Raw genomic sequence first — 20257 nt, forward strand, 5'->3', positions numbered from 1 at the left:
GCAAAAAATATATAAATAATAAAATATATTTTCTTAGTTTCCAACATAAGTAATTAAAATACCTGTACATTCTCATTTAGTACTAATAATATTTTTTAAAATAGGACTATTTACCATAAAGTCCCGTCTTTCATGTTTATTGCCTTTGAGAATGAGGACAAATGAGTACCCACACTCCCTGCCCTCTCAACTACTCCCTCTCTCTCTCTCACAGCCTCCCTAAGTTCAAAGAGCCAATTAGCCAAATCACCAAACCATTTAAGTTTCACACATTAATAACTTAACTTGAACCTCACTGATTGAAGTTTTTTTTTCCTTAAATAATATTATTTTAATTTAAATTATTTTAAAATGATTTGGTCTCATTTACTGTTTAGTTTGCAGATTGAAATTAGGGTAGGAAAGGAATCAAGAGGATAATGGAATTAAGGTAGGAATAAAATTATGTTTTGAATGTAAATATTGCATTTGGTTAGTATGATAGAATGACTCTCAAGTGCAATTTCAATTTCTTCCAACATTTAGTATTTCTTCAATGACTTCTATAATAGAATGAAAAATAAGTCATTTTTTTAATAAAAACCATTAATACATAATTATTTAATTTTTTATTATTTTATTTTATAATGGTAATTTTTTTAATGTTAATATTATTTTTTATTGTTGCTATTATTATTATTATTATTTTGTTTTTATACTGATTATTATCCTCAAAATAATAATTATTTTCCCTTTTTATTAATTTTTATTGTTATTTTTATAATTATAAATATCATTACCATTGTAATTATTATTTTTTATTATTTTTATAACAATTATTGTCCTTAAAAGAATAATATAATTACTTTTTCTTTTTATTATTATTGTTCTTTTTGTTATAATTTTTTTATAGTAATAAATATTATTGCCATTGTAATCATTTTTAGTTGTTATTATTATTTTTTACTATTTTTATAATATTTATTGACCTTAAAATAATGATTAATTCTTTATGTTGTTATTCCTATTTTAATAGTAATAAATATTCTTATTAGTTATTATTTTTGCTACTATAATTATTATTAGCTGTTATTATTTTTATTATAATAACAACTAATATTATCATTTATTGTTTGATTATTATTTTTTGTTATTTTAATAATGGTGATTATTATTAGCGTTATTTTTTATTGTTGTTATTACCATTTTTATTATTTTATAGTAATTATTATTCTTAAAATGATAATAATTACTTTTGTTATTATAATTGTTTTTATTATTATTACTATAATAAATATTATTTATTATTATTTTTAATAATTATTATCCTAAAAATAATAATAAATATTATTTTATTTTTTATTCTTGTTGTTATTATTATTTTTATAATAATAAATATAATCATTATTACAATTATTATTAATTGTTATTAATTTATAATAATGTTAATATTATACTATTTTTTATTATTTAATATTTTTTATCTATAAAATGTTTAATATCATAGAGTAAAAGATAAAATTCGATCAATTTAGACTAGAATCACAATTTTTACAACGTAAATATAATTTTGTCTTTAATTTTTAAATACAAAAATATTATTTTATTCTTAAAATTTAGTTTCATTACAGGCATGATTCTGCAAACCGGTGGACATAAGGCCAGCCTGCGAAATTAAAATCTGCAGGGCGCATGCGAGATTTGCTCCTCACTCAGCAGGACCCATTTCCTCCTCCGCCGGCGTCCCTGTTCCATGTCTTGGAACTTCTCTTGGGTCTTTTTCATGCCTCCTTTCTCAATCTCTCTGTTCTCTCTTTCTCTTTTTTCTCTGGGTAAACTCCATAAATTAGAAAGGCCCCGTTTTGTCCCTTTTCTCACCCACTTTCTCCCAGTGATCCCCCAAAACCAAACATGCCAGAAAACACAAGAAGCCCTGAGAACTGGAGGAAGAAGTATTCGCGGGACGATGTCTTAGTTTTTCCTCTGCGTAGGGTTGTAATGGCCTAATGGGCTTGTATGAAATCGCGGGGGCTCTACGGCATTGTGGGCGTACTCAAGCTTTCAGGCATGGAGAATCACTTCATTCTCATTTGCTCAAACTTGGATATTTCTGTGAATTGTTTGTTGCAAACAATTTGATCAGTATGTATGCTGATTTTCCTTCTTTGAATGATGCACAGCAAGTGTTTGACGAAATGATCGTGAGAAATGTAGTTACTTGGACCACCATAGTCTCCGCATACACAAATAACGGAAGTCCTCACGAAGCCATTAGACTATATAAACACATGTTGGATACTCAATCGGAGGTACCCAATGGGTTTATACACTCTGCTGTTCTGAAAGCATGCGGTATGGTGGGTAATCTTGAATTGGGTCGATTGCTACATGAAAGAATTACTAGAGCTAAACTGGAACATGACACTGTTTTGATGAACACCCTTTTGGACATGTATGTTAAATGCGGGAGTTTGAGGGATGCGCAAAAAATTTTTGACGAGATGATTCTGGTGAATTCAACTTCATGGAACACAATCATTTTGGGGTATGGCAAAGAAGGTCAGATGGAGGAGGCAGTGAATTTGTTTTGTCGAATGCCAGAACCAGATGTTGTTTCTTGGAACAGCATCATCGCTGGTTTTGCTCACAAAGACAGTCCCCGCACATTGGAGTTTCTATGTATGATGCATCGAGAAGGCCTAAAGCTTGATTGTTTCAGTTTACCTTGTGTTCTTAAAACTTGTGGTTTTCTTGGATTACTAGCTATGGGAAAACAGATTCACTGCTATTTTGTTAAATCAGGTTTTGAGTCGTGCTGCTTTACTGTGTCTGCTCTTCTGGACATGTATTCAAGTTGTAAAGAACTGGATGAGGCAGTAAAGCTATTTTCTCAATGCTCTGGCAGCAAATATTCAATTCAGGATGACTTGGCACTTTGGAACTCTATGCTTTCCGTCTACGCCCTTTATGATGCCAACAGCAGTGCTCTGAAGATGGTATCACAAATCCATACCTCAGGTGCACATGTAGATCACTACACTTTTAGTACTGCTTTAAGGATCTGCATTAATGTGCAGAACTTGAAACTTGGGCTTCAAGTCCATGGATTGGTTGTTACCAGTGGTTATGAATTAGATTACATTGTTGGAAGCATTCTAATTGATTTCTATGTAAGACATGGGAGCCTGAAGGATGCATTGAGATTATTTCATAGGCTTCCAGAGAAAGATGTTGTTGCTTGGTCTGGTTTGTTAGCAGGATGCGTTAAAAAGGGATTGAATTTACTAGCTTTTGAACTCTTCAGAGATATGGTTAATATAGATGCTGTGGATCAGTTTGTTATCTCGAGTGTTTTGAAAGCTTGTTCAAATATTGTGCAACTTGGAGTTGGCAAACAGGTTCATGTTTTCAGCATTAAAAGTGGATATGAATCAGATGAGGTTACATTAACATCTCTTATTGATATGTACTCAAAATGTGGGGCAATTGATGAGGCCTTAGCTTTGTTTAATTGTATGCCTATAAGAGATGTAGTGTGTTGGACAGGGATCATCGTCGGCTGTGGACAAAATGGGAGAGCGCACAAAGCAATTGAGCTTTTTCAACAGATGATAAATTCTGGGTTGAAACCAAATGAAATCACCTTTCTAGGTGTTCTTTCTGCCTGCAGACATGCAGGTTTGGTTGGAGAAGCAAGGGCTATTTTTAAATCTATGAAAACTGAGTATGGACTGAATCCTCAGTTTGAGCATTATTATTGCATGGTTGATCTTCTTGGTCGCGCTGGGTGTTTTAAAGAGGCAGAGAGATTGATTGCTGACATGCCATTTGAGCCTGATCAAGCCATGTGGAGCTCCTTGCTTGTAGCCTGTGGAGCTCGGAAGAATGCAGAACTAATAAGTGTAATTGCTGCGCACCTTCGTGCAGTCCCACCCAAGGACCCTTCTGTATATGCGACGCTTTCAAATGTTTATGCTACGTTGGGAATGTGGGATGATTCAGCTCAGGTGAGACAAGCTATGAAGGAAATGGGCATTAAAGAGGCTGGAAAAAGTTGGATTCAGATTACAAGTTGAAAGGAATCCCGCTTCACTTGATTACTTGGTACATCTGGATTTTCTCTAACATTGCGAGGAATCCCCACCAGTTTAGTGGTATGGCAAGAGGCAGGTCGTTCATTCACTGGCTGTCATAGAGGTGGTGCTGGACGGGCAGAGCAAGGCCAAGTTCTCCATCAAGGGGAAGCATATGCGGGCTTGTAGGTACATGTGCAAACACTCCAAGTTCCCCAATGCCCCATTTCGAGTCACTGTGGTGTCAGCATATGCTACTACTATGGCAGAGGAAATAGAAACAAAGAGTAGTTAATTAGACTGCGTTGACATTGTATATTGGTTGAAAATTTTTGGCAGGTATAAAATATGGTTTATATATATAGTTTAGTAGTTTTGGAAGATAGTTAAACTACAAGTATAACTTGTGGGAGGAATTGATATTATAAGTTAATTAATAAGAGTATACTCAATGCAATTATAAATACTTTCCTGTTTTTCTAAGGTTGATTTGTATTGGTACTAGGCCTATAATTTATACCAAACTTAGGTTTTTGTTTTCCCCTTTAATCAACCATTAAACTAGAAAAATCAATCAGAGTGCCAATCAAATTTCTTCTTTTTATTTGCATGGTGCATACAGACAAATAAAGCAAGTATTCAGATTTCATGAAAAAAAAAAAAAAAAGAAGAAATGAACATCACCAGAAGAAGTAAGCCTAGATATGCGACCTCCTCCCACTCGAGAAAAAAAAATCCTAGCTATTGATATACAGAGCCGCAATCATTCAATCTGGTACTTCAGGGCTATACTCATTAAGATGTTCCCAAGGCTATTTAAACATTAGATTCTTGATCCTTGAAGCCATTCATATCTTCCTCAATAGCAACATTACTCCACACCTCTGCCTTCCTCTAGTGACCTTGTTCCCCTCTTATACATCGTCATCAGCCCCTCTCAAGCCCATGACCGCGGGTGACGATGGTTGCAATGGTGACCACAAGCCCAAGTGGCGGTTCGTTTGCATCATCTCTGGTGGACAACCACTAGTGCAACCAACGCATGCTGGAGTTCAATGGAGAAGACAAGCTCTAGAGGGCTTCTTCTCTACTACTTGTGCCAATTTGTGTAGGGACCATGAGGTTATTCAATTTTAAGGTTTTGAAGCTAAAATTGCAATTGAAAGAATTTAAAGTTACACAGATGACCTATCTTCAAGGCAAATAATTCGCAGAGGACCAAATGAATGAACTGATTCCCAGAAAACACCATCACTACCGCAAATTGCCTGCGACGCTAGTCCCCTTGCAAGCCAAAGTCACATCTCTGGTATGATCTGAATCTCGCAATCCTGCAACTATGTTGCCCCCTTCTCTGCCAAATTGAAATTACAAAAGTATCATACCCAAAAAAGGCGAACTAGTACTCACAAGAAATAAATGCACTGTTCATTTCCTCATTTGCACGTGTATATATATACAGAGATAAAAAGGTAAGCATAATATACTAGACATAAGGGGAAAGATGATATAAATAAACACAATAAAACAAAGCATGCCTTGGAGCAAGCCACATACCCGGAAAACAAACTAACAAAAGAGAAAATAGTCACAAAGGAAGGGGAAACCCCAAACTAGAACTGAAAGATCATCTCAAGTTCCAAGATCTTTAGTTTCATGAAATATTTTAGAACTTGGGATTTAGCTCCTAATTTCTTCAACAATCTTAAATAGTTTCTCATATCAATTAGTAGGAAGATTCCAAAAGATCTTTTGGTTTCTTGCTCTTCATAAATTGTAAGTGCAAATGGAACAAATGATCTAACAAAGATTAACAGCATAACTAGATAGAACTTTGTTGGGATATTAATTTCGCCCAAGATCAAATAATGCACACAAATAACACACAAGATTTATGTGATTCAGTCAATTCAGCCTACGTCTACTAGAGAGGAGTAACTTCACTATATATATATGAGTATACGTGAAGGAGGAGGAGGATTACAATTTACTCAACTTACTCACCTTGATATACACTCACAGTGCACTCACAATTATTGTGTCTTCACTCTCACTCTCTATGTGTACGGAGGGGGAGCATTCCATTTATAAAAGGAGATCATTGCAACTCAATTCCCTCCAAAAAATCAATTTTCCTTCTTTTTCAAAGAGGTAGGTGGAGATTGTTGCACCAATCAGCAACCAAATTCTGACCACCGAAAATTGCAGCCAATTTTGACATTGACTTCCTTTTCCATTTGAGGCATGCCCACACCAGCTGACCACCAAGTGTTCTTGCCTCCTTTTCAATAAATGAGGCGAGCCTAAAAAATCTCCTTGCCCTACTCATGCGGAGAGTTCCACTAAACCTGTTGCGGTTCATCATGTCTGATGCATTGTCATCAATATGGATCTTTTCTATACTTAGCTGCTTTGATTCCAACGCTTCACGAATCCAATGATATCGAACATCAATATGCTTCGACTGTGAATGAAAACTTGGACTCTTGCTAAGATGAATAGCACTTTACCTATCACAGTAGAGAACATATTTATCTCGTCTGAGACCAAGTTCCTCCAGAAACTTTTCATCCATAGAAGCTGTTTGCTTGCTTTAGTGATGGCGATGTACTCTGCCTCAGTAGTGGACAATGCAACACATTTTTGTAACTTTGATTGCCATGACACAACTCGCCTTGAAAATGTCATCAGGTATCCCACAGTAAACTTTATGGAATCAACGTCACCAGTCATATCTGCATCTGTGTAACCTTCCAACATAGGTTTGTCATGTGGTAACCTAGATAATTATGGGAATTAAATAATAAATAAATGAGAGGAGAAGGAAATTTTAAAGGGGGGATGCAGCACGGCCTCGTCGACGAACAGTATTCTTGGGCTCGTCAACGTGGACGAGTGTCTCGTCGACGAGAACTTACCGAGGGGGTGTTTTCGAGGCCTGAAACTCATCAACGAGGGTAAGTTTTCGTCAACGAACCCTCTTCTTGAACTCGTCGATGAGGTGTCGTGACTTGTCGACGAGGCCACGTGGCAAGAGGTTTATGAATAGCAGAAACGACGATTCAGTGAGGAAATTCATTTTTCCTCACTTTTTTCTCTCTCCTGCTCGGTTTCTCTCCCCTTTTCTCTAGATGTATCGCCTCGTTTCTCCCCGTTTCGACGATCAAAAGCCGCCACGTTGATCTTGGGGAGATTCTTTACAAGTCTACTAAAGTAAATTGTTGGTTTGGGCATTTTGAACACTATCCCAAAATCAGGGTAAGTAGATTATTTAGGTATTTTTAGTATTAGTAGACTTATTAGAGTCCAGATTTTGTATTATATAAGAATATACTGGAATTTTGTGGAGTAAAATTAGGGTGTTATGTTTTCAGGGTTAGAGTGTTTTTAGGACCCTACAAGCATGGGTTGAGGATCCCAGCAAATATTTTTCCAAGAGCCTAGGTATATTAAAATTTAAAAAATTGTGAATAGACAGGTTCATGACATATGAGTGAGATAATTTTTAGGGGAAATTCGGTGATTTATTGCGGAATTTTTGTAAATATATTATTGTAGGATTTTGAGATTGGTATGCCGAGGGCGTGAGGGTAGGTATATTAAAATTTAAGAAATTGTGAATAGACAAGTTCAGGAAATATGAGTGAGATAATTTTTAGGGGAAATTCGGTGATTTACTGAGGAATTTGTGTAAATATATTATTGTAGGATTTTGAGATTGGTATGCCGAGGGTGTGAGGATAGAGTTGGAGGCAAGCCTTTCAGTTAGTTAGGTAAGAGAAATATACTATGTTTAGGAATTTTAGAATATTTATTAATAAATTATATGTTTTTTCATATTATTATTCATTTTATAAATTATTTATATATATAAAAAAATACAGTATCAGTATATGAGATATTTATTTATGTAGTTGTGTGGCATAAGATAGTATTAGATCAGTATATGAATTATATAGTTCCTAAATTATTATGATTTATTGTATCTAAAAAAATATGTTTATGAGACCTTATCAAATTAGTATAGAAACAATACAGTTTTCAGATTGGTAAGATTTTTCTTATTATGTAGAGATATGTGTAGACACCCCATTTTTACCCAGGCCCAATATTATTATTTTTAATATTATTATTTTGCTATTATCATTATTATTTTTATTACTATTATTATTGTTATTATTATTATTATTTTCACTATTATAATCATTATTAATTATTTATCATTATTATTTTTAGTATTTTTTATTATTATTTACATTATTATTTTTATTATGATAATTATCATTATTTTAGATATTACTTTATTATTATAGTATTATTTTTATTATTACTTTACTATTATTTTGCTTATTTTTATTTTTCTTGATTATTATTATTATTATTATTATTTATTTTTATCATTAATATTATTTATTTATTATTATTATTAGTATTTTTATCTTTATTATTATTCTTATTATTAGTATTATTACTATTTTGTTATTATTATTATTATTATTATTATTATTATTTTGCTCATTATTATTACTATTTATTTATTATTATTATTATTATTATTTAGGGCTTAGTGTAGGGTTTGGTTAGAAGCCTATATATAGGCTCTTATTCACACAGGGAAGGGGGGGCGCTGCACAAAAAGAAAAATAGCCGGAGAGGCCTGGCGCACACACAGGAGCCCGGCAGGGCACAGGCATAGGCCAAAGAAAGTAAAAAAAATTCTGCTTCTTCTTCTTCTTCCCTTGCCAACAGCCGCCGCCACCCTCTCCCATCACCACTCTCTCAACCCCCACGCCCTTTCTCCTTCACTCTCACATCCTACAAACAGCCGAGAAACCCATCTCTCCGCTCTTCATCTCGTCATCTCAACGCTGTCCCTCTCCACGCACATAGCCACGCCATTCAGGCCACAGCACCATCTTCTCCGGCCACCGCTGCAACTCCGGCGACCACGAACATCCACAGCCACAACCACCTCTGCTGCACGGTCTCCACAAGCACGGCCAGCACACCCAGCCCCCTCACACACGGCAAGAACAGTAGCACAGAAGAGCGGGGGAGGCCTCTTCTTGGTTTTCTTCGTCAGCTAGTGAGACCAAACGCAACATTGGTCTTCGTCTCCGGCAGCTGGTCCGTCATCTCCGTAGGGGGTAGCAGCAGTAGCTGTATCAAACGGAGCAGGAGCAGGTATTTCGGCTTGGGGTAGCAGCAGCAGCAACGCTGAAGTGGAGCAGAGGTCTTCACCGGCGAAGTAGCACAGGCAGCGTTTTTTTTTGGGGTAACTTAATAGATTATTATTGTCAGGATTTTATTATAGTGTTTATTTTTATTTTGTATATTGTTGTTAAAAGGTTTTATTTTGTGCTTATTATAGGGAGTTTTCTTTTATAGTATATTATTAGAATTTTCCTTTTATTATTATTAGTATGTGCTTATGATATAATTGTTAATATTGTTATACATATCTACTTTATATAATCTATATTGCTATCTATTCATCATATATAATTTTAATTATTATTATTTATCTTGGTGTTATATTTAATGCTTATAGTGTAGTTATATTTAATTTAATATGTATTGCTAGGGTTGTGTTGTTAGCTGTTCTAATTGTTATGAGAATTTTAATATGGTTGTATTTATCAAAACATTAATATTTATATTGTGGGATTTGTATTGTTGACATATGTAATTCGATATTTAATACATCTTTAGGGTGTCGTTGCTATTTGTTATGTATGTAATATTAATATTATAGGATTTTATCATAATGGTATTTGTTAAAATGTTAATGTTCATATTGTAAAGTTTAAATAGGATTTAATTTTAAAATGTATTTCTAAAGTTTTCATTTCGTTGTGCTTATTATGTGTTTGATATTTATATTATAAGGTTTTTATTATTGTGGTCTCGATTCAAATGTGTGATTTTCGTATTAGGGTTTCCTTTGTATACATATTGTTGTTGCATTTAATAAACGGTATGTTCATATTTAGGGTTTTGTCCTTCCTTTTTTTTTTTTTATTGTACTATTTGTTTTGTAATTTGATATTCAAATTTATGTGTTTGTTGTATCTATTGAATGATGTATTATCAAGATAGGGTTTTTATTGTCATCATATCATGTGTAAGGTTATTATCATGTTTTATCACTATATTTAACATATCAAATATTTAGGATAGTATATTGATTTCTAGTTTGATTTATTACCATAATTTAGTATTTGATGGCTATATTGATCGTTTCACGTATTAGTAATAATTTGAATTTATTTCTATGATTTCACTACTATCTTACCCTCGTATATTTACCCGCTAAATTTAGAGTTAATTGGTTTCCATGTTTTCTTCATAAGTTTGAATTGTTTCCTTAACCTTGGTAATTGCTTCCATGTGTGTATTATGTATATCCTTAACCGTGTGCTAATATTAAGGTAAGTATTATTAAAATATGTATATTATCTTTACTACTATTATTAATAATATGATTATTATTACTATTAATATTATGATTATTATTATTATTATCACTTTTATTGTTTATTATTATTATTATTATTATTATTTATTGTTACTACTATTATTATTTATTATCATTATTATATTTTTTATTATTATTATTATTATTATTATTATTATTATTATTACTATGATCTTTATTGTTATTATTATTATTATTATCATTATCCTATTTTGAAGTATACGTATATTCAATTTTAGTATTTTTTATATTATTTTATTATTATGATTATTTTCGATTCTCTTTCCTATGATTTTATTGCGAGGGTATGAGCCTTCGGGCATCACGTACCCTAAGCTCTGAGGGAATATCTATATATATCTATATATTATCTTTATTTATTTATTATTTTATTTATTTATTTATTTATTTATTTACATGTATTTATAAATTCATAAAAAAAGGAGTAATTTAAAGAATTATTAGATTAACTTAGGGATAATTTTAAATTAATTAGGTACCGTTCGTAAGAACGGGCGTGTAGGGGGTGCTTGTACCTTCCCCTCGCATAACCGAACTCCCGGCCCCAACTCTAGTAATGTAGACCGATTCTACCCCTAACGGGGTAGTAATCATGTGTTCGAACCGCACTAAAGGTTAGTGGCGACTCCGATATCCATGTTTTTCCATGAAAATATTAAAATTGATTTTTAATTTCGCCGCTCGGGGCACACGCGCTCCCGGGACGTCGCGACATAAATTCACACACTCTCACGCTCTATACCCGAGCTTTCCTTACTAGGATTAGATAGGAGTGTAATAGCGTTTGTCCCCACGTGGCAGGGCTTGTGGGGACCCGCGAACCACTCCACTCAGTTTAAACTTTGTCCAAACCCCTTTTGGGTGAGGATGGAGGTTAGATTGGGAACCTTTTTGTCAATAGGGATTAAAGCCTACCCACACGTAATTGTCCATAGTTTTCCCTTAATTAGGATAGAGCCATGAAGAAACCTATAAAGTAGGTGTACCTACCCTGGGTTGGGACAGGAGCCACATCTCTCCATGTATAGTGTGTTGTACATAAGTTATGAGATACTTTGTATTATATCATACATTTGACATCCATACATACTACTTAGCCAGTATTCTAGAAAAGCCCAATAATGAGACCGTGGCCCATCCTTTCAAAAAATGAAGCACTTGGCCCAAGCATTTTAAAATATGGGTTGGCCCAACCCTTTTCAAGTAACTCGGGCCCAATTTTTTGAGAAATAACAAGTATAGGCCCAACCTTTTCCTAAGTAAAAACTCGGTCCAGGCCTGATTTTCAAAATGGGTCAAATACAGATTTCCATAAATTGGCTTCGGCCTTATTACCCTAAAAATCCGGGCCCATATTTTCTAAACAATCCAAGCCCAAATCCTTTTAAAATTAGGGCCTGATCCCATCATGAAGTATATTGAAGCCCATATTTTAAAATACTTGAGGCCCAAGTGCACACTAAAGTCCACAAGTCCGCACTGAACAAATCCAACGGGTTGACCAACCTAGGTCAACCCCAACCTCAGATCATAATTTGACCCTTCATAGAATTTGAGATACATGAACCGATTGAGGGAAGAATTGAATTTAAATTGTGGCCCATCAATGATGGTCTTGAAATCTCTCATTAGTGGGACTTTTCCTAGAATGCTGACAAAGTAGTTAGTTAGGTTACATTGCATCCATGTATTCATGCGTAATTTTACGCGTAATCATGCACGCTAGGTCACATGCATGTTCATATCTCTATTTGTATGTGTAATTGCACTAGTTACATCCATGCACAAACATACATTGCATCCATGCATTCATACCTATGCATTCACGATTCTAAAAAGGGAAGGTTTTGGTTTGCAGTGCCTAGCCACAGAATTCGTCTGAGCAAGCAACATTGAGACTGTCACGCATCAATACAATACTAGGAGAAGGGCAAAAGAAATGAGTGAACAATTGGAAGGTAGAGTCCTGGGCATAGAACAAGGACAAGAAGAATTGATTAAAAAAATGAGTATAATTATGGAATTGTTGATGAACAAAGGAAAAGCGGTACAAAATGATTCTGAAACAGATATAGACCCTACTCATCCTCCAGGGTTCACCCTAAATCATGGACAAACATCAGCTCCACCGCCGGGTGTCATGGGGGATCCAATGCCAAATATGCCTCCATTTATCCCAACTGTACCTGCACAGGGGTTTCCAGTGGCAGGGACTTCCCCTTTAGCAACTCCTGATATGGGGATAAATAGACCTGAGTCTGAGCGTCGTTGTGACGCATTGGAGGAGCGCTTGAAAGCAATTGAAGGGTATAATACATTTGATTCCGTTGACCCTAATAACCTTTGCCTAGTACCGAAGGTCACTCTGCCGCCAAAATTCAAGTTGCCGGATTTTGAAAAATTCAATGGGACCCACTGTCCTCGGACCCACCTGCGCTTGTATTGCCAAAAAATGGCTGCACATACTGATGATGAGAGGTTAATGATGCATTGCTTTCAAGATAGTTTGACTGGAGCAGCTATCAGATGGTACATTCAGCAAGATCGAGCTCGAATCCGTACTTGGAAAGATCTGGCATATTCATTTATAGCTCAGTACCGCCATGTGATAGAGATGGCACCTGATCGTATGACCCTGCAAAGCATGCAAATGAAACCTAATGAAACATTCAGAGAATATGCATATAGATGGAGGGATATGTCCATCCAAGTGAGCCCTCCTGTGGAAGATAGGGAGGCTATCTCCCTATTCATGAATACATTGAAAAATCCTTACTTTGGGCATCTCTTAGGGGCAACCCCCCATGACTTCATGGATATTGTTTCTATCGGAGAGAGAATTGAAACAGCCATCAAAGTCGGAAGAACCAAAAGTGGTGATGCAGAAACTGACCCAAGTAAGAGGAAGAAAGACGAGGAAGCACAGATGATTCAGGGGCATCATTACCAAGAGGGTAAAATCCGAGGGACAAATAAGAATTTTGCCTACAAGCCCATAGTCCATTAGATAGTGCATTCAGGTGCGCAACCCCAAGCAGTTCCCTTCGGACCTAAGCCTATTTCAAGGCAGCTGAATGTTCAGGACACGGGAGGGAGCCCCCTAATGGAAAGAAAGAGAAGAGAAGTTCAACCTATTCCGATGACTTATGCAGAATTGTTCCCGCATTTGGTGGAAATCCAAATGGTTGCACCAATACCAGGATTGTTGCTACAATCCCCTTTCCCAAGGTGGTATGACCCAAATGCTCGATGCGAGTATCATTCTGGGGCAATAGGTCATTCAATCGAGAAATGTTGGCATTTCAAGCATAAAGTACAAACCTTAAGAGATTTGGGTCTATTGGCAATTGATGTGGAGGAGCCTGTTGTGCAACATTAAAAGAATATTTTGAAGTTCAGATCAATCAAAGAAGCACAACAAGTTTTGAACCAGAGATATTCTGCATATAGTCTGAATAAATGGGTTTACTTTTTGACCATGGAAACAGAGAAATACAAGTGGCAAGCTTTTGATTGTTCGCCCCCTTTAGGGATGCTTTTATTTTCTTTTGTTTTCTTCTTTCTTTTGTTGCAATTTATTAAAAGTTTTGTCTCCGAAATTTCCTTTTCTATCAAAGAAATAAAATTATGCATTTTCGTATATCACTTGCATCGAGAGTTCAATGTCCAAAATTTTGTTTACTCGTGTTTCTTGCTAAGATAAGGAAGATAAAATACCAGTATTCATGAACCAAAAGCAGGTGTTAGTTATGAAAAATTTAAGCTATAAGACGAAAGTAAAGGAAGAAGAAACAATGTTCGTCACTCGATGAGTTCAAATACTGTGAAGAAGTTCTGAAAGCCTCAGTAAAATATATGTTGGTTCCATGAATCTCATGTCAGTCCGCTAATCAAGTTTTGATCGAATGATAGATGGCCATCTTTGGCCGACCAGTTATCCCTAAAAAGAACCAAATATTGATTTACCAATTGTTAACCAAGTTGAGCCTAAATGTTAAACTAGTCTTTTCTTAAAAGCCAGTTCACCAAAAAGTTAACCTGGGTTGGGTCTCCTAGCGTTTGGCAAGTCATATGAGACAACAATAGGCTATCGAAATGATGGCAGGCCCTTTTTCTGCTACCCAAAATAAATTCAAAGAAGAAATCTCTTGCAAGCCCTTTTGAGCCTGAAAAATTCATTTATTGATTAACCCGTCAAAGGATCACACCCCACACTGGGGCAGTTTAAAAAAAAAAAAATCAGTCCCAAATGGAATTCAAATGAAAATGAAGTTAAGATTCCTTCATAAAAGGAAAAGCAAAAGTTGCGATAAAAGAGAAGGAAGAAGAAAAGGAAGAAGAAAGAAAAATAAGGGACATACTACACATGTGATCTTTGACCAAATTACCCTTGATAAACTTGACGATTTTGAGCCTTATTTAACTCTTTTCTTCTTTAACCCAAACCCTAGCCTGCATTACAGTCCAAATGAAAGTCCTGACCAGATTGGTATACATTGTTGTATCAAATGATTTGTCAGACGCAATATTGTGTCTGAACTACGTAATGACCTGATCCTGAAAGGGTACGTAGGCAACTTGTCCAAATGACAAGTTCGGTCAATATCTTGCAAGTGCCTCAATTCAAACTGGGAGCATAAAACATCATTATGGGATGAGATTTTTGAGCCTTAGTTTTCCTTTTATTCTGAAAACCTCTATCCCTCATCCAACGTTTCGTCCCGAGTCTTGAAGACCATCTTGAGATCAAAACATTAGTCGGACTTGACTGAACTAGGGGCAACCATTAAACAAAAGGTTCTTAATGGTTTCACGGTAGAACAAGGTGGAAGAATAGTCCCCCAATAAAACTGGGGCAATCGGTTAAAAAAGAAAATCAGTTATTCAGTTCGAAAAGTTAGCACCATCATCATTAGGGCTCTCGAATACTGGTATGAATTTTTTCCATTGAAATAGCAAGCGAACTCAGTAAAACATCTATTTTGTGATTGTCTTAATCTTGAAATCTCTCATTAGTGGGACTTTTCCTAGAATGCTGGCAAAGTAGTTAGTTAGGATTACATTGCATCCATGCATTCATATATAATTTCACACATAATCATGCATGATAAGTCACATGCATGGTCATATCTCTATTTGTATGTATAATCGCACTAGTTGCATCCATGCACAAACATTCATTGCATACATTGCATTCATGTACTTCATTTCATACATGATCATGCCCAATAGGTTGCATATATGTTCATATCCGTGTTTGTATGTGTTTGAGCACTAGATACACCCTAAGTTTGAAATAAAAGCTTCATTTTTCTTTGTGCAATGTCATCACTTTAAACTTATCATACTGTGCCTGATATATTACATCCATGTAGGCATACCTTGCGCTTAGCCAAGATTTTGGAAAAGATAAAAGTCATTCATGGAAGACACTATAGTCACGCTTGAAAAGGAGTCCGCGGTACAGATATACTCTGAGAATCAGCAAAGTCAATGGGGAGATAGCGTGGATAAGGAATCAGTGATCAAGGTACTAGATCGAGTCAACCTAAATACTCGGTCAAACTCTTTGGAAGAACTGAGAGTCATTTGGAAGGGGTGGTCACCTCAGCGCCGGCTGAAATTTTCACAACTGTATAGGCATATTGGGTTCTTACTTCATGTGTCCGTAAATCTCCATGTGATCGAGGTGCTAGTGGAATTCTGGCATCCTTCGTATTGTTGCTTCACTATGGATGGAGTAGACATGGCACCAACTATTGAGGAATATACCTCCTTGCTGCATTTAGCTAAGTTAACGACGCCCTACAAAACTTACGTGCATGATCCTAGAGCATCTTTTGTAAAAGAATTGGATGACATCATCGGGGTTAAAATTCAGAAGACAGAAGATACAAAAATCACCTGGCCATGCTTGAAGCGACTATTAGAAAAGGAAGATGGGGAAGAGGCTCAGATGCATATGTTAGCCTTAGCTATTTATGGATTAATCATATTTCCAAAGGAGGTAGGAACTATCGATCAGAATACTATTTCTTTTGTAGCACAGGTAAAGGAAGGAATCAACCCAGTCCCTGGAATCCTAGCCGAGACTTTTCGATCTCTCCATGAGTGTCAGGTCAAAAGACGTACGAGAATGAGATGTTGTGTGCCCCTACTGTATGTATGGATAATGAGTCACTTACCTTGCACCCCGGGGTCTTTTCGTACCACTTACTCGACACTCAGAATTCCCTTAGCAGAATTCGAAACCGTCTAGTGGGAAAAACATGCCAATAAATTTGAATGGAAGTCAAGACTACGACATTTAGTCAGCAGGGGACTCGTTTGGCAAGCACCCTGGATGGGCCCGTCCAATGTCATATACAGGTGTGGAAATCTCCCATGGGTGCCTCTGCTTGGCCCTTGGGGAGGGATAGCGTATGCGCCCCTTATGCTTAGAAGGCAAATAGGGGCAACCCAGTTTATACCCATGACACACGGACTGGCTAATTCTCGATTCTCGAACGAAACAGGTGATGATTAAAGACGAGTCCGAGAATTTACAGTACCATGGAGACATGTGTACTTAATAGAATCAGGCCATCAAGGTTCAGGTACTCAAAGAAACTATGAACTATGGTTGGCTAACAGAGTGAATTCACAGGTCAAACAAATGGCGAGGGATCCTATAGCCCAAACAAAGGCACCAGCAGAAGACATACAGGAAAATTTGCAAGAAGGGCTACGATTAGCAGAAGAAAAAGCAATGTGGGTAGTAATGAAGGATCAACAAGAAAGGAAAAAAGAAGAGAAGTTGGTTACATTCTTTCGTTGAAAAATCAAGCGACAGAAAGCTCAGTGTTTACAATCATAAAGGGAAATAATGGCATTAAGAAAGAAAAGATGAGCACTCCAAGTAGCATTGGACCAAAAGTCTCGGATGTTAGAAGAAGCCAGAACTGAAAATGAAAGGAAATCACTCTACATACAGGAATTAGAAAATCAGTGGGATGAGCAGAGAGGGAAATATAACCAAGTTCTGGAAAAGATAGAGCCGTGCATAACAAAAGCTGGCTACTGGGAAGCCAAGTTCCGAGCTTTGCATAAGAAGATGACACAACAAGATGTAGAGGTTATGAAATCATGAGCATATCTTGGTTCAATATTCGATTGGATTATTTCTGAAAGTGTTGTAGGCAATAAAAATAAGGAACAGGGATGAATGACATATTGTATAAAAGGATCCTTTTAATGAAAAGCAGATTTTTCTTCTAGAATGATGATGATCTTTTCCATGAACCTTGGTTAAAGTACATTAGGCTGCATACATATGTTTTATATTTGTGAATTTTACACATGTCTTAAAAAGACCATCACATTTCATACATTCATACCTACGTGTTCACAGTTCTAAAAGGGGAAAGTTTTGGTTTGCAGTGCCTAGCCACAGAATTCGTCTGAGCAAGCAACATTGAGACTATCACGCATCAATACAATACCAGGAGAAGGGCAAAAGAAATGAGTGAACAGTTGGAAGGTAGAGTCCTGGGCATAGAGCAAGGACAAGAAGAATTGAATGAAAAAATGAGCAAGATCCTAGAATTGTTGACGAACAAAGGAAAAGCAGTGCAGAATGATCTGGAGACAGATATGGACCCCACTCATCCTCCAGGGTTTACCCCAGTGCGTGGACAAACGTCAGCTCCACTACCTAGCGTCATGGAGGGTTCGATGCCAAGTATACCCCCGTTCATTCCTAATGTACCAGCACAGGGGTTTCCAGTAGTGGGGACTCCCCCATTAATAGCTTCTGATCTGGGGATGAACAGATCTGAAACTGAACGTCAATACGACGTACTCGAGGAACGCCTGAAAGCTATTGAGGGATCCAATACATTCGACTCTGTAGATCCCAATGATTTGTGCCTCGTGCCAAAGGTCACCCTGCCACCGAAATTCAAAGTGCCAGATTTTGAAAATTTTAATGGAACTAATTGTCCTCGAACTCACCTGCGCCTGTATTGCCAAAAAATGGCTGCACATTCCGATAATGAGAGACTCATGATGCATTGCTTTCAAGATAGCTTGACAGGGGCAGCTATCAGGTGGTATATTCAACAAGATCGGGCTCGAATCCGCACATGGAAAGATCTGGCTAATTCTTTCATAGCTCAATACCGCCATGTTATAGAAATGGCACTCGATCGTATGACCTTGCAGAGTATGCAAATGAAGCCCACCGAAACATTTAGAGAATATGCATACAGGTGGAGGGACATGTCTGTCCAACTCAATCCTCCGGTGGAAGACAGGGAGGCTATTTCCCTATTTGTGAATACCTTGAAAGATCCTTACTTCGGGCATCTCTTAGGAGCAACCCCCCATGACTTCATGGACATTGTCTCTACCGGAGAGAGGATTGAAACGGCCATCAAAGTCGGGAGAACTAAAAGTATTAGTACAGAAACTGGCTTAGGCAAGAAGTGGACAAGCAAGAAGAAGGAAGAAGAGGTTCAGATGGTTCAAAGACAACAATATCAAAAAGAGCATGGCCCAGGGGCTAGGAGGAATTTTGGTTTCGAACCCTCTGTCAATCAGACAGTTCATACAGGAGGTAGACCCCAAGTTGTTCCTTCCAGGACCATGCCTACCCAACCAAATGTGCGAACTCATGATAGAGGCATCCAGAGAAATACGAGAAGGATAGATCCTATTCTAATGACATACTCAGAATTATTCCCACAATTGATGGAAAGGAACTTAGTTTCAGTCATTCCTGGAATGGTCATTACGGCACCTTATCCGCAATGGTATGACCCTGAAGCCAAGTGTGCATATCACGCTAACACTCTTGGGCACACTATTGAACGTTGTTGGGCATTCAAAAATAAGGTTCAAACACTAAGAGAAGCCGGATGGCTAGCATTTGATGATAAACAACCAGGAATTCAAGGGAACCCTTTGCCCAATCATGGGGGTAACAATGTCGGAATGATAGAAGAAGGGATGAACGAGGTGGATTTTGAACAAATGTCTTTAGATTGGGTGTTCAATGAACTTATTGCGGCAGGTCGGATAGGGCAAGAGGCTGTTTGCCCCACTAATGCACTTTGTTTATGTCAGAGTAAAGAAGGAAGATCGGTGAAAAAGTGTGTAACTTTTAGAATGTTTTTGCAAAAGATGGTGGATAACAAGTTTATAGAGATCGGTTGTACCCACAAAATTGGAGAAATTGCAGTCGTTGGGGAAAACAGGCCAGTATATCACCAGTGGACTAATCAACCATTCATACCTACCATGAACAAGGCTCTTCCCACACAGGAAGCGCCAGCTCGCTTGGTGATCTCTACTCCCAGGCCATTCCCATACAAGAGTAACCAAGCAGTACCCTAGAAATATGAATGTGAAGCGTATGTCGAAGGAAGCACCAGCAATATAGCAGGGGTAAAAGGGATAACTCGAAGTGGTAGGGTGTATATGCCAGATTCTTCTAAAACAAATCGACAGAATGCAGGAGAACCAAACAGGGCAGTGAAAAGTCCAATATCCAATGGAGAGGCCGAAGAATTCATGAAGATAATAAAGCACAACGAGTATAACATTGTGGACCAACTAAAGAAAATGCCTGCTCACATATCTGTTTTGTCACTTCTACTAAATTCAGAGACCCATCGGGAGGCGTTACTTAAAGTTCTAAATCAAGCCTACATTCCCCAAGATATCA

At 36.8% G+C, this 20257-nt stretch overlaps 1 protein-coding gene across 2 annotated transcripts; it reads left to right on the top strand.

Annotated features, from left to right (window-relative positions):
• Nucleotides 1-1615: 1615 nt before the first annotated feature.
• Nucleotides 1616-4518, top strand: LOC131162894 (pentatricopeptide repeat-containing protein At4g08210). 2 transcript variants are annotated; one of them, XM_058119502.1, is made up of 2 exons: nt 1645-2044; nt 2160-4518. In XM_058119502.1, exon 2 carries the CDS (start codon nt 2175-2177, stop codon nt 4053-4055), a length of 1881 nt encoding a protein of 626 aa, XP_057975485.1. In that variant the 5' UTR covers nt 1645-2044; nt 2160-2174; the 3' UTR covers nt 4056-4518. The 2 variants fall into 2 exon arrangements, with proteins under 2 accessions (XP_057975484.1, XP_057975485.1); XM_058119501.1 differs by having other exon boundaries at nt 1616-4518.
• Nucleotides 4519-20257: the final 15739 nt, after the last annotated feature.

The sequence above is a fragment of the Malania oleifera genome, chromosome 8 (assembly GCF_029873635.1).
Source record: "Malania oleifera isolate guangnan ecotype guangnan chromosome 8, ASM2987363v1, whole genome shotgun sequence".
Taxonomy (NCBI): domain Eukaryota; kingdom Viridiplantae; phylum Streptophyta; class Magnoliopsida; order Santalales; family Ximeniaceae; genus Malania; species Malania oleifera.

Bases quoted from the DNA above. Each gene is read 5' to 3' on its own strand.
- LOC131162894 (XM_058119501.1), top strand. From the start codon at position 1,986: ATGGGCTTGTATGAAATCGCGGGGGCTCTACGGCATTGTGGGCGTACT.